The following is a 13,985-nucleotide window of genomic DNA, read 5'->3' as shown; positions in this document are numbered from 1 at the left end:
GGATTTTGAAAACTCGAATATTGAGCCGTAGCATAGAGGTCACTATGCTATCCATAGCACCCCAGCCTAACTCTATATATATATATATATATATATATATATATATATATATTATAAATAAATGAGTTTATAAAAAAAAATTGTATATATGTGTATATGTGTATATGTGTATATGTGTATATGTTTATATGTTTATATGTGTATATGTGTATATGTTTATATGTGTATATGTGTATATGTATATGTGTATATTATACATATATTATAAAAACCAGAATAAAGATCAAGTCCTTAATTAGTGTTATATTTAGACTTGTGATATCCAACTGAAAAATAAAATCAAAGTTCACCAAAAAAATAAAAATCAAAGTTATAAAAATTTACGACATCACTTATATCAAATATTTTATTTTTTGGCATACACTATAAATAAGAAAACTTTTTTTCACAAAATTATTCAAATCAAAATACTAAAAAAAAAAAAAAAAATGTGAACAGTGAACCGCCCGTGCCACGGGCGCCCCGCTAGTTAAAGTGACCCGCCAGTGGCACGGACGGTCCGCTTTTGTTTTGGGCCGCCCGTGGGCCTGACGGTTGGGGCATTTTTAAAAAGAAATTTAATGTGGGGGTATTTTTAAAATTAATTTTTTTTTTTAAGGATATTAATAAAAATGGCCGCATTATCTTGCTTAATGTAAATAGACGCATTAAATTTCAGCACTAAATATATGGAAAGAGTTTGTGAGTAGCTAGAGTGTGTGGCTGTGTGCCTATGAATTTGTATTGGAAAAATATTAATTACAGTATTATACTAGCATTTTTTAATTTTATTATTTTTTATAAACATAGTGTAATAATATTTTTTTTAATAAAGCCTACTAAGAATTACAAATTATTTTGTCGTGTCTCTCTCATCAATAACAACTATAATGGTAAAAATATATGCTCATTAGAGAAATAAATGATGTACAAATAAGTATGAATGAAGTTCACGATTAATTTATTCTATCAAAATATTAATTAGTCCTATATGTGATGAATTTTGTGCAAACTTATTCACAATTTTGATCACTTGTTGCACCAAAATATGTCTCGATGCTTTGAAGTTCATATTTGTGTAGGTGAGTAGGAGATTTAGTTCCAAATTTCCGATAATGAGAACATATTGATCAAAATCATTTATCTATCTTTAATTGATACATATGTTCATTAAAAAGACAGAGAGATCAAAAGTCAAATCATAAGGTGTTAATTACCTCATGATTTAATAAAAAAAATGTATATTGAAATTTTATTAAAAAAAAACAATATTTTAAGTTTTTATATAGTTCAACCCCTCCATAAAATATTAATTTTGTATTTGTAGTCAAAGTAGTAAATCCATAATTGCAGAGACTCAAGTTATAATTTCATTAGCCACATATACATGTTATGCGTTGTATGTTTTAATCTTCAATCTAAATTTTCTAGTTATTTCCTCAGAAGATCAATATTCTTCTGCGAGACACATGTTCGGTGTTCCAAGCCGATTAAATGATTTCGTGAAATTAAACGATCAAAATATGGATTGTATATAAGTTTTTATCAATAATTGTCCAAAGAGTAAGGCTTGGGTGCTATGGATAGCATAGAGGGCTACGGTGCTACGGCTCAATATTCGAGTTTTCAAAATCCTAACGGTCGATCCAAACCGTTCATCTTGTTCTCCATATTAATATGTGTTTGGAGATCAAATTTTATATTTTTTGAAAATTTTTTACTATTTTTTTATATAGGTAAAAAATCACTTGATCTAAAAAATTCTGCACCATTGAGATATTTGATTTTCTACCTATTTAAAAAAATAGTAAAAAATTTCAAAAAAATGTAAAATTTGATCTCCGAACACATATTAATATGGAGAACAAGATGAACGGTTCGGATCGACTATTAGAATTTTAAAAACTTGAATATTGAGCCGTAGCACCGTAGCTCTCTATACTATCCATAGCACCCAAGCCTTACTCATTGCCCAAAATATTAATTCCGATAATTAGGTATAAAAAAAAAAATGTATCCCGTACAATATATGTATATAATATCAATTCCCAAAATAATTATATAACGATAAAATTTACAGATTTTATTATTTTTATACATACTATGTATAAAGTCATGCTTATTATTTAATTACCCGGGCATTTAAAATATTTGCATTGATAACAGACCTAGAGACTGATAACCAGTTGTATTATACAAGGCTATATCAAATAAATATCTCTTGTCATGTGTCATGTCAACGTTGAACGTTGCTATCACCGACTAGTGGAGACAAAATTAAAGTTGTTTCTCTACGAGTGGATATCGTTGCTTGGACCAACTACCTCTCAATTTTTTGACTAAAATTTGATTTACGAGACAGGTTTCTTTCCAACTTGCTTTTATTTTTATAAATCAAAATCAAAATTATGGAAAACAAGATGTATTACATTACATTTTTTTATTCTATTGATGGAATCGAACTAATTATTCGATTCTGGTTGTTTTTGTAAATTGTAGTCTAAATTCAAAAATTACTGAGAAATTAGTGGGACAGAATTATTAGTTGATGTACAGAAATTAGTGGGACAGAATTATTAGTTTGATCCTAGTGGTCTCAAATTGTTGGTTCGATTTATTCATTTATTAATAGAAAAAAATAAATCCATCTTATTTCTGACAAATTAGATTTTGATTTTTTTATATTAAAAAAAATTAGTAAGCCGTATAATTATCTCATCTATGGTTGTCAAGTTAGTTGCATTTTCAATGGATCCTAACTCTAAAGTGGAGCTAGGTTTGGCAGATCTCAGATGTGGTTTTTTTAGTAAGCCGTATAATTATCTTACTTTGCTCTGCGACATAATATATAATTGGAGTTTAAATATCTCATATCTTTCATGCTTCATCGTACCTCACATCATTTATCTAAGTCCAAACAGTTGATCCAAATCTATCAACATGACATTTATATTGAAATATACTTGAAAACTAAAATTTATATTTTTTTAATTTATTTTTACTATTTTTTTAATAGATACAAAATCATTGATTAGTGTAAAATACAAGTAAGATGGAATAAACAATTCAGTCCTGCTAACTTTACTTCACAATCAAATATGAAATAACATAAGAGATAAGCTGGATGGTATATCTACTAATATTGAACATTTTGTGCCAATGTAAACAATTTGTTGTCATTAGAGTACCCCCTTTTATATATATACACTGATATTAGCATTCAGTTAGTGTAATTGAATTAAAAAGGTTACAAAATTTAGATAGACAAAACAAACTAGAAAAACTTAATTAAAACAAAAAACAAATCAATCTTAAGTTAATGACCGGAGTTATGACAACGGAACAAAGTATGGCGACCACAAATAACATTGGCTCCAAAAATATTAGTGATTAATTTAAGGTCAAATGAAACTAGCAAACACGGATCATCGAATAATACAGCAATTAAAGCAATGAAAGGGAAAACTCTGAAGCTGGGTAAGATAATAGTCAGCTAGGGATGAAAATGATATGGATAATATCTGATTTGTATTCGATTCGTATTTGAAAATTTAGATATGGATATTCGATATTCGAATATCCGTGTGGATAAGGATACTGATAGGGCTGGCAAAAAAATTCGTAGTTCGTGATTCGATTCGGGTTTGATTCGAGTTTAATTCGATTCGAATTGAAACGAACCCAACCAGTTTCGGTTAGAAATTAATTCAACCCAAACTCAAACCTAGCCTAGTTCGATCGAAATGGGTTCGCGAACTTTTATGATTCGAATCTCATAACATCGGCCGTTCATTTACCTGATGAAATTAAAACCCAAGATAGAGAGTCATAATTTAACATCGCTCTCAAATCTCAATAATTTAGTTCTCTCTCCGCCTCTCTCTAACTCACTCTCTCTCTCGTTCTAAAACCTAGCCAACACTCTCGGGGACTGGCTGTCTCTCCGATCGTCACTTCTCTCTCCGGCCTAGACAGCTGTCTCTCCTCTCTATTCGGCCGTCTCTCCTCCACCTTTTCTACCTTTCAGATTCTCACTACATTAGATGGTTCGATCGAGGGTTTGATCGAGTGAGCACTCGAGGTACGATTACTTGTTTTACTGCATATTTCAATTCTTGTACTTAATCCTCTTTTTATGATTATTTGTTGTGATGTATTTTTTTATAAATAATTTTTCAACTTAAAAATACTCATTTCATACCGATAAAAGGAAGTCATGTGAATTTTGTTCCGCAAGAAAAAATTAATGTATAAACTACCGGTATAACTAGGACTGGTAAAAAATAATTTAGTTCATGATTCAATTCAGGTTTGATTCGAAAAATGTGTAGTTCGCAATTAATTCTATTCGAAATGGGTTCGATTCGAAACGAATCAAACCAAGTTCGGTTCGAATCTTATTCAAACCAAACTCAAACCTGGGTAAGTTCGATTCGGTTCGATTCGTTGCCAGATATATATCATATATTTTAATATATATTATGAAAATTTTATATTATTCACCATTATATTAGATAAATATTATGAACTTTAATTTTTTTATATTTTTTATATTATTTTAATAAATATTCAATTTGATTTGAACCCATATCCGTATTCATTTGATATCCGCTCCGTATCCGTATTTGAAAAACAAAAAAAGAAAGATATGAATATGGTTTTACCACTATCCGCTTCGTATCTGTTATGTTTATAATCTGATGTAACAGTTTCTAATATAGTTTCAGGGTTTACTACATAGTTTCTTATTTAGAAACTATGCAGTAAAATTTCTTAGTAAGAAACTGTTTATGAACTCTATACTGACTAAATGATTGGCTCAAATTATTTCTCATTTTTAATTTGTTGCTGACATGACTTAATAGAAACTATAAAATTGATTTCAAAAATGTGTGAGTTAGAAACTTTAGAAAACTTAATTTCGAAAAAATAATTAATAGTAAAACTCCTTTTGAGTTGCTAGGACTTTATGTAAGCCTAAAAGAATAAAACAAAACAACAACAAAAATCGAATGTATTGTGTACTCTCGGCTAGGGGTGGGCAACGAATCAAACCGAATCGAACTTATCCTAGTTTGAGTTTGAGTTTGAATAAGATTCGAACCGAATTGGGTTTGATTTGTTTCGAATTGAACTAATTTTGAATCAAATTAATTGCAAACTACACATTTCGAATCAAAGTCAATCGAATTACGAACTACAATTTTTTTTGGCAACCTAGTTATACCAATAGTTTATGCATTAGTTTTCTTCTCGCGGAACAAAATTCACACGATTTCCTTTTACCTTTCACGAATTCACACTAATGAATTATGGGCTAGTTCAAGATTTTCTTAGCTTTTATACTACTGGATTGATTAAAATCACGACATAAACCTAACCAAATGAAATTTATTACATTGTTAGTTTGTTACACTGCTGAAACATTTTCTTATTATAACGTACCATTATATTAACAATTTTGAGTTGTGATATAAATTTAGTTCCTGCATTATTAAAATTAATGGTTGAATTCATTAGTTGTATTATTTAAGATTCGAACTTAAATAATTCACGAATTAATTTCGAACGAATTATACACAGTTTGAGTTTGATTTAAGTAAAATTTAAACCGAACTAAATTTAATTTGTTTCAAAACGAACTAATTTCGAATCGAACTAAACTCAAATCAAGCTTAAACCAAATCACGAACTACGAATTCTTTTGCCACCCTTGCTCCGGCGCCCGAAAACATAAAAGCTGGGCCTACGGGCATTTAAGAACCAAAAAGAAATAAAAAAAATAAACATAAAAGCTTCCTTTACTTCCATGTCACATTATAACTACCCACGTGTACCTAATGTACACCTTATTCTAAACTGTATACATTGCAACAATTCTATAGATTATTTTTTGAACTGAAGGTTGAAATCAAACCATCGACTTTAAATAGTTACAAGAAATTCTCATTCAAATTTAAAACTTTCGACCTTCTATACACAAAATGTTATTTTAGTCACTCGATCAAAATTTAATTCTAAATACTAAAAATGTTTGTTCGTCAATTTTCAAACAAGTCTTGGAGGATAGAAAATTTCTTCGTAGCACTTTAATCTCATCGACAAATGAAAACCAGTCGAAGGCATAATTTTTTCCTTTCCTTTTTTTGAAATCTTCGCAACCTCGCGAAGTCGTGAGCCGGTTCAAACTCTCAACCTTTGAAACTGTGCTACCCCCATCTCAGTCAAAGGCACACGTTAATACAAATTAAGGAGCATCTTATCAAAGCCTTTAAATGGTAAAGATGAATGGCATACGAAACTGAGAATTATTATATCTGAAAAACCACTTTGAATTAAAAGGTTTTTGATAAGATGCCATGTAGCGTACCAAAGGAGACACCTAATTGAATTGGTAATAGACTTCTAGTTGACTAGTAGTTGTCTCAATTCAAGTCATCGCCATGATCACTAATGCTGCAAAAAAGGTAGCTCCAAATCTAACAGATCAAAAGAAAAAAGAAAAACTTTGTTGTATCACCACTAAAATATATAACAAGACAATGACAGAATAAAACAACTAGATAGAGTTTAGTTCATTAATCTAGAGCATTTTAATAGATGTTTTCACCGTTCAAGACATGCTCTGTAGTGGTTGGTACCAGTTGGACTTGATTTTTATTTTTTTTATTTTTTCCTAGGCAAGTTAGTTAATGGGGTCTCAACTGCTTAAGCTAATTCTAGTAGAAAAGTAAATAAATGCAGTTTATAGATACCTTATCCAAGAGGTGGGCTACAGTGAGTTGCGAAGTAAAACGCGTTTCTACTTCACGCCGTATTTTTATTTTGAAAGTCCAAACGACCGATCCGAACCATTAGATGTTTAATCCATATTGAAATGTGATGGAGACCAAATTTTATATTTTTTGGAATTTATTTACTATTTATTAAGTATTTTTGAAAATTGCTGTTTTGCTGTGAACAGTAAAAAACAGTAAAATTTTCTGAACCATCAGATCAGCGACTTTCAAAATTGCTTAATAAATAGTAAAAAATTCCAAAAAATGTAAAATTTGGTCTCCAAGCACATTTCAATATGGAAAACAAGATGAACGGTTCGGATCGACGTTTTGAACTTAAAAATCACAAAATATGAGCGTGAAGTAAAATAGTCGCTTTACTTCGCCACTCACCGCAGCCCATCTCCCTTATCCAAACCAACAAGTGGAATACATGTCGGCCGCCTAAGTTCACACACTAATTCCAAATCCAATTTGACTATTACATTTCAAAGGACATCACTGTCTCCCTATATATCTTTATTTTACAATTATATAAAAGGCCAAATTGAGAGAAGTGAACAAACAGCCTGAATAGAAATATAAATTAGAACTGTACCATACATTTTTAATAATTACTCTTGTATGATTAATAAAATTTAATCGGCCCCATTACTTCAAAAAAATTCTAACAGTCACAATAGCAAGCAATCATAAATGACAAATTGGCTGCTGGTCAGAAGTCATAACCATAAAAATGTTCATACCAAAACCACTTGTATGGATTAGCCATTGCAATTAGTCTATATATTGCAATTAGTCGTAACCATAAAAATTAGGTATTGAACTTGGACACGTCACACGTGAGCAACATTCACTATACAAAGTGCATGTACAGAAGTCTTTAAAACTCAGAGTCAACGGCCAATTGTTGACCAACCAACTCAACCCCATGACTCCAAATTGCCACTATCAATTGATGGTGCCATTGTGTGTAGCCGTACAAGTGATTAATTATATATAGAGAATAAGAGATAGAGAAAGTGAGTGAGACCTGGATAGAAGATATTTCATCTAAGAAAGCTACATCCACTTCAAAAAATAAAATAGACCAATTACAATAATTCATGACCCGGAACCAATCATTCACCCCTGCCTAATTCCTGCCTATGTTACACAATGCTTCCTCTCTTCAGAAAATACTTTAAGAGAAGGCCTCCGGAGAACACCAAAGAAGAGACTGAGAACAACATCAAAAGATACACAGCCGATATGCCGCCTGAAAACAAACCAAAAATCTCCTATTACATCTGTTTCCGTAGTTTTCTGACAGCTGGGACCAACTTAACCCCAGTTGAGCAGAGTAATCAGACCATCACTGGCACCACAGCCACTGCTACAACCACTGCCAGGATTTCGCGATCAAACTTTTCTAAAACCACCACTTCTTCTCTTTTCCCGAGTACCCAATTCACTAACCACGAGTCCCTCCCGTCCATGTCAGACGCCTTCTCGATTTTCCTGTCAGTCTTTCCCCAGTATGGTGGGACCCAGATGGCAGACTCAATAAGACATCTACAGTACAGCCACCTGTCGACCCATGCTTGCTTCGATTATTCGGGCATCGGTCTGTTTTCTCACTCACAGATGGATTCTGACTCAGTTACGACATCCACCTCTACCGACACTGTACCACCTTCCTGCTTGAAACCTCCCTTTTTCGAAATTGCATATAAATCAGCTAGCCTAAGGTCTCAAGTTCAATCAAGGGATAAAGATACAAATCTTGAAGGGGAGATTCGAAAGAGAATTATGAAACTATTATCGATTTCAGATGAAGAGTATAGCATGGTATGCACTGCTAATAGAACTACTGCTTTTAGGCTACTAGCAGAATCATACTCCTTCAAACCAAAAATTAAACTGTTGACCGTGTATGATTACGAGAGCGAGGCGGTAACTTCCATGATAGAAACCGCACAAAAGAAAGGTGCTGATGTGGCAACAGCTAATTTCAAATGGCCAGGGCTGAGAATCAATACGATGAAACTGAGAAAAAAGCTGACTGAAAGAAAGAAGAAAAAAGGCTTGTTTGTTTTCCCTCTCATATCAAGGATGACTGGTACAAGATACCCATACCTATGGATGAAATTAGCCCAAGATCATGGTTGGCATATTGCATTAGATGCATGTGCACTTGGGCCAAAAGATATGGATTCATTAGGCCTCTCTCTTATCCAGCCTGACTTTATAATTTGCAATTTCTTCAAGGTCTTCGGTGAAAACCCATCCGGTTTTGCAGGGCTTTTTGTCAAGAAACCAAGTTGTGAAGTACTTGAGAGGTCAAGTATTGCCAGGAGTATTGGGATAGTAAGTATTGTACCAGCGCGAAGGTTTTCTAACATTGGAGAAGATTATTCTGGTACCAATTTAGAGGCCTCTCAGCCTCTTAGTATAAGAAATGAGGAAGAAGAAGATTTGGAAACGACAAGTTCATTTTCTGGGCCAATTGGAGCCCGAAACAGAGAGAACAGATCGCAGGAGCTTGGTGAAGTTTCAAAGATTTCAGAGGAAGAACGAACACAAGAAATTGAAATTGAACAAGAAATAAGAATGGAAATAAACTGCCACGGTTTAGATCATGCGCACGCACTTGGTTTGGTACTAATAAGCACAAGGCTAAGATGCATTACAAATTGGTTAGTAGTAGCTTTGTCAAAGCTTAGACATCCTAACTCGACAAATGGTTATTATTTGGTAAGAATATATGGGCCTAAGGTGAAATTTGACCATGGCCCCGCATTGGCATTCAATATCTTTGATTGGAAGGGGGAGAAAATTGATCCTTCCTTGGTGCAAAAGCTCGGGGACAGAAGTGGAATTTCACTATGTTGTGGGTTTTTAAAGAACATTTTGTTTGAAAATGCACATCAAGGAGAGGAAAAAAATGTATTAGAGAAAAAAGAAGGGGATGCAAATGATGTTGGAATTAGTGTGGTTAATGTTTCATTTGGGTTTTTAAGTAGCTTTGAAGATGCGTATAAGCTTTGGGTTTTTATTGCAAAATTTTTAGATGCCGATTTCCTTGAGAAAGAGAGGTGGAGATACATGGCACTGAATCAGAAAATGGTTGAGATTTAATTGTTTTAATGAACTGAATGATGTTCTTTTCCTGTGTCAAAAGTTAGGTTGTTTAAATAGTTGTGTATTTGTTTATTCTTTGTCATTATGTGTAGTTCTTATCCAATTGTTGATACTTGGTTGTGAATTTGGTCCATTTGAACTACCACTATTCTTTTTCTTATCTGTTTATTTTTAAGATCTATATTCTAACAAAATAAGTATAACAACAAAAGTTGCTTATTGTTTCAATTGGGCTTTACTGAAAACTATGGAGAGCTGGATCTTGATTGGTAAACTTAGCTTTACTGAAAAAAGAACCTGAGTCGTATTTTAGCTACAATAAATAGGACATTAAACACTGTATATATCATTCATCATGTCTTTATCGGCTTCTTCTAGAATAAAATAAAATTGCCAATTCAGCTTTCTATTACAATCTTTGCATGCTCAGTGGAAATTTTGAAAGAGAAAAGTCACTCAGTGGGTTTAAAAAATACAATAATTTACGATGACTGGAATGTCTTTCTAAAATGTGAATGGGGTAAGATGTCTTTCTCAGATTTCTGTCTTACATTACTCAGTACATTGAAACTGCAAGTCTGCACTAATTATATCAATTGGTGTACCAGTTATGCTACATTTATTAATAAATTATGAATCAATACCAATTTACCCCAAGAGATCAACAAATTATGAAAAGGCCTATAATCATTAGAAATATATGATTCTAAAATAGACCAATATAACCCTACTTCCTAACGACGGCCTTCATTATATATCAGATAGCAGAGAAGAACTTACCAGATATCAATTGACAAGATTACTGCAAGTGCGGGAGAGCGAGTGCCAATAAGAAAGGAGAATGGTGTAACTCTGTGCCATTCCTGGATCAAGGAAAGCTTTGCGCTTGTTCTGTAAGCGATGTAGAAGAAAAAAAACATCAAAGAGCGAAGAGCGAAGAGCGAAGAGCGAAGAGAATTATGGGTTCTATTTTGGGCCCAGAAACGAGGCCCGATAAATTTATTTCACAAATAAAGGAAACTACAATTAAGAAATGCTGGCTGCGCAGTGAAGTATCAGTATTTTATCATTTTCATTTCTTAATATTCCAATTTTACAATTTCGGTCCATGAAGTTATGAACGTGTACCAAATCAATCATCCTATTAAAATATGTTTGAATTAAATGAATTATGTAGTTCTAAGATAACATGAATGTCGATAGTAATGTTCATATCAGCAATGGCAATAGTTTGTAATTCATCTATCTAGATGATAGCATGTCATTTTTATTGACGATGTGAATGATCACTAATAACCTTAATTAATGATGACCCTATTATATATCAAAAAAAAATATTTACAATAGAATCTATATTATCAAATCAGCATGATAATGATATGGTGGTGTGGGTTTGCATCTATTTTTTTTAATCAAATTTTACTGACAGGATCAATTTAATACATATTGATAGATGTAGGATGAAAATGGTATTTTGTAAACTTTAAAAACCGATATAGCAAAAGTGTGATAATTCAACAACTATTTATGTAAATTATCATAATAAAAAAATAAAAAATAAAAGAAAAATCACGCATGCATGCAATGTATATCACAGATAATGAACAACCATTAAATAAGTGTGTGCGCAGTACATCGAAGTGAAATGCTCGTGATTTACCCAACTTTAGGTAAAAAATTAAATTAAATTGGTCCTTTGGTTGTAAATATTCTGTGAGAGCCTATATATGTTTCATGGATACGGTTACATGTATTGTATCAGATACAATATGAATATGGTAATATGGTAATTTTTAAAAATCTAGAATACAATACGTCTATTATATTTATTATTTTTTATTATTTTAATTACAGTATTAAGATTAATTATAATCATAACTTAAATCAAATTTGTACAACAAAAAAAACTAAACGCTTAATCTAAGTATAAATTAAATACCATAGTAATTACTAGTATATATCACATAAGATACTCTAGAGTAGTGGCTAAGAGTTTTGAATCTCAACTAATAGTATATGGGTTCGAATCATAAAAAATAAAAAAAATAAAAAAGGAAGGAAAGACGCTTGATCATTTTTTTTCTTTCTTATTTGCAGAGATGATTATATATCATGTTGGGTAAACTAAAACGGTTTGATAAAAGAAATTTCTAGAGCTCTGATATCATTAAATATTTCATTAAATTTCTAGAGCTCTCCTATTAAAAAGTAGTGCCGGCTCATCTAGGATGCACACCCGCTCCAATAACTGGATGTATTTAGAAACAAAATCAATTGAGAAGATAAATGAAGACCTAGAAATTCTAGATGCTTCCGTGTAAAACAGTACATTTGACCTTTAATTTGGTAAAAAGAAAGGTACATTTCTTAATTGCAAAATGAAAATAAGCCTTTACTGCTTCTGCCATGGTTAATAGCTAGAAAGCAACCTAGCATCAGATGTCATTATGACCCCTCTGGTGCGAGACTGAGAGCAGTTAAGACATACTCAGGGAAAATTCAAGAAGACTCAATAAATGATTTTAACCCAAGCAGCCAAATTGGAATCATTGGAGTAGAACTAGGGCGTTCTTAAGTTCACTGAGTCTTTTGATTAACTCAAGTCTAAAACCTATCAAATTGACTTTAAATGACGAATTTGAACCGTTGAAATCCGTCTATCTTATAAGTGATGCGTCTACGTGTGAAAATTTTAAACATTCGAATTAATTTAGTATAAAGTCAAGTGGTCAAAAAACATTCAAAAAATAAAAACATTAAAATTAATTTATTAACCTTCTAATTTTGACCGATTGACTTTATATGAAATTAATTCAAATGTTTAAAATTTTCACATACAAACGCATCACTCGTAAGATATGTTGAAAATTGAACTCGGATTGTGGTATTGGATATAGAAGAGGAGTTTATATAACTTTGATATATTCTATTATTTAAGAGGAGTACAAGGTTTGAGTACAAAGCTTTGATGTATTTTCTCACGCCTCACTGTTTTTTTTTTTAAATCATGAGTTGGGGGTCAAGTCACCCAACACACTTTCAAACTCTTATGTATATTATAGAAGATTTTCCCACTTCGTGGGTTTCGAACACATGACATCTCACATGGGAGCCATGTGCTTTTGCCACTAGACCAAAGACAAATTCTTCATGTCTCAGTGTTATACTCTAATTCACACTCCTATCTTCTATTTATATTACATAAATGTCGGTTACTAACTATCTAGATTGTTCCTAATACAAATATATGAAACATTATAGAAGCTTCTACTACAATCCCATAACAGTCGGTAGAAGTTTCTAGATTACATTTAATTATTTCTAAAAGTAATTTCTAGTGAATTCTTACTAACCAACTTGCTTGAATAATCTAGAATGGATTATTGGGCTTGGGCTTTCTCCAAATATTAATTGGGCTTTGACCTTCGGTGTTGTTATTTTCAATAAGATAGACGGATTTCAACAATTCAGATTCGTCATTTAAAGACGATTTGATGGGTTTTAGTCTTGAGTTCACCAAGAATCTTATGAACACCCTAGTTTCACTCTCTCTCTTTTTTTGGACAGTTGAAGCCCTTAGGCAGAGTTCTACTCTCACGAGTGAATTTCTCAGTTTTCTGGCATAAAGCCTGCACCAATTTATGTTATCAGTACTTCCAAAACAGGAAAAAAGAAATTGTTTTTTGAATATAAATTTGTTGATACTATTCTCTGCGGGACTGAATTTTAGAAGTACGGCCTTCGTTCATTCCTTGTGATTTCAGTTGACAATAGTGATTAAGGCAGGGCTTAGTACGTACAACCCTGATTTTAGGACTAAATTTGAAAATTTGAAGTTTGGTTTTCCAAATTTCTTAATTTTTGTAATATGATTTTGAGGAGAGTTTAAATGGTTTCATTTTTTGTGTCTTTATCGTGCCTTTATTTTTTTAATTTTCTATTAACAAAACTTAAAAAAATTATATGTCAAAATGAAATATCGCTTTACAATTTTGATTTTATATAAATCAATGAATTTAAAAATTAACGTCCAGAATTTATCGA

General features: G+C 31.9%; 1 protein-coding gene across 1 annotated transcript; it reads left to right on the top strand.

The window, feature by feature from the left end:
- Window positions 1-7,851: 7,851 nt before the first annotated feature.
- Window positions 7,852-10,083, top strand: LOC144567791 (Pyridoxal phosphate (PLP)-dependent transferases superfamily protein). The gene has a single exon (XM_078317973.1). It carries the CDS (start codon window positions 7,977-7,979, stop codon window positions 9,936-9,938), a length of 1,962 nt encoding a protein of 653 aa, XP_078174099.1. The 5' UTR covers window positions 7,852-7,976; the 3' UTR covers window positions 9,939-10,083.
- The last annotated feature ends 3,902 nt before the right edge of the window (window positions 10,084-13,985 follow it).

Source organism: Carex rostrata, chromosome 16 (genome assembly GCF_964058835.1).
Source record: "Carex rostrata chromosome 16, lpCarRost1.2, whole genome shotgun sequence".
In the NCBI taxonomy this organism is placed as follows: domain Eukaryota; kingdom Viridiplantae; phylum Streptophyta; class Magnoliopsida; order Poales; family Cyperaceae; genus Carex; species Carex rostrata.
This window is presented reverse-complemented; position numbering and strand designations above follow the sequence as displayed.

Coding starts and splice junctions, on each gene's coding strand:
- LOC144567791 (XM_078317973.1), top strand. CDS start 7,977: ATGCTTCCTCTCTTCAGAAAATACTTTAAGAGAAGGCCTCCGGAGAAC.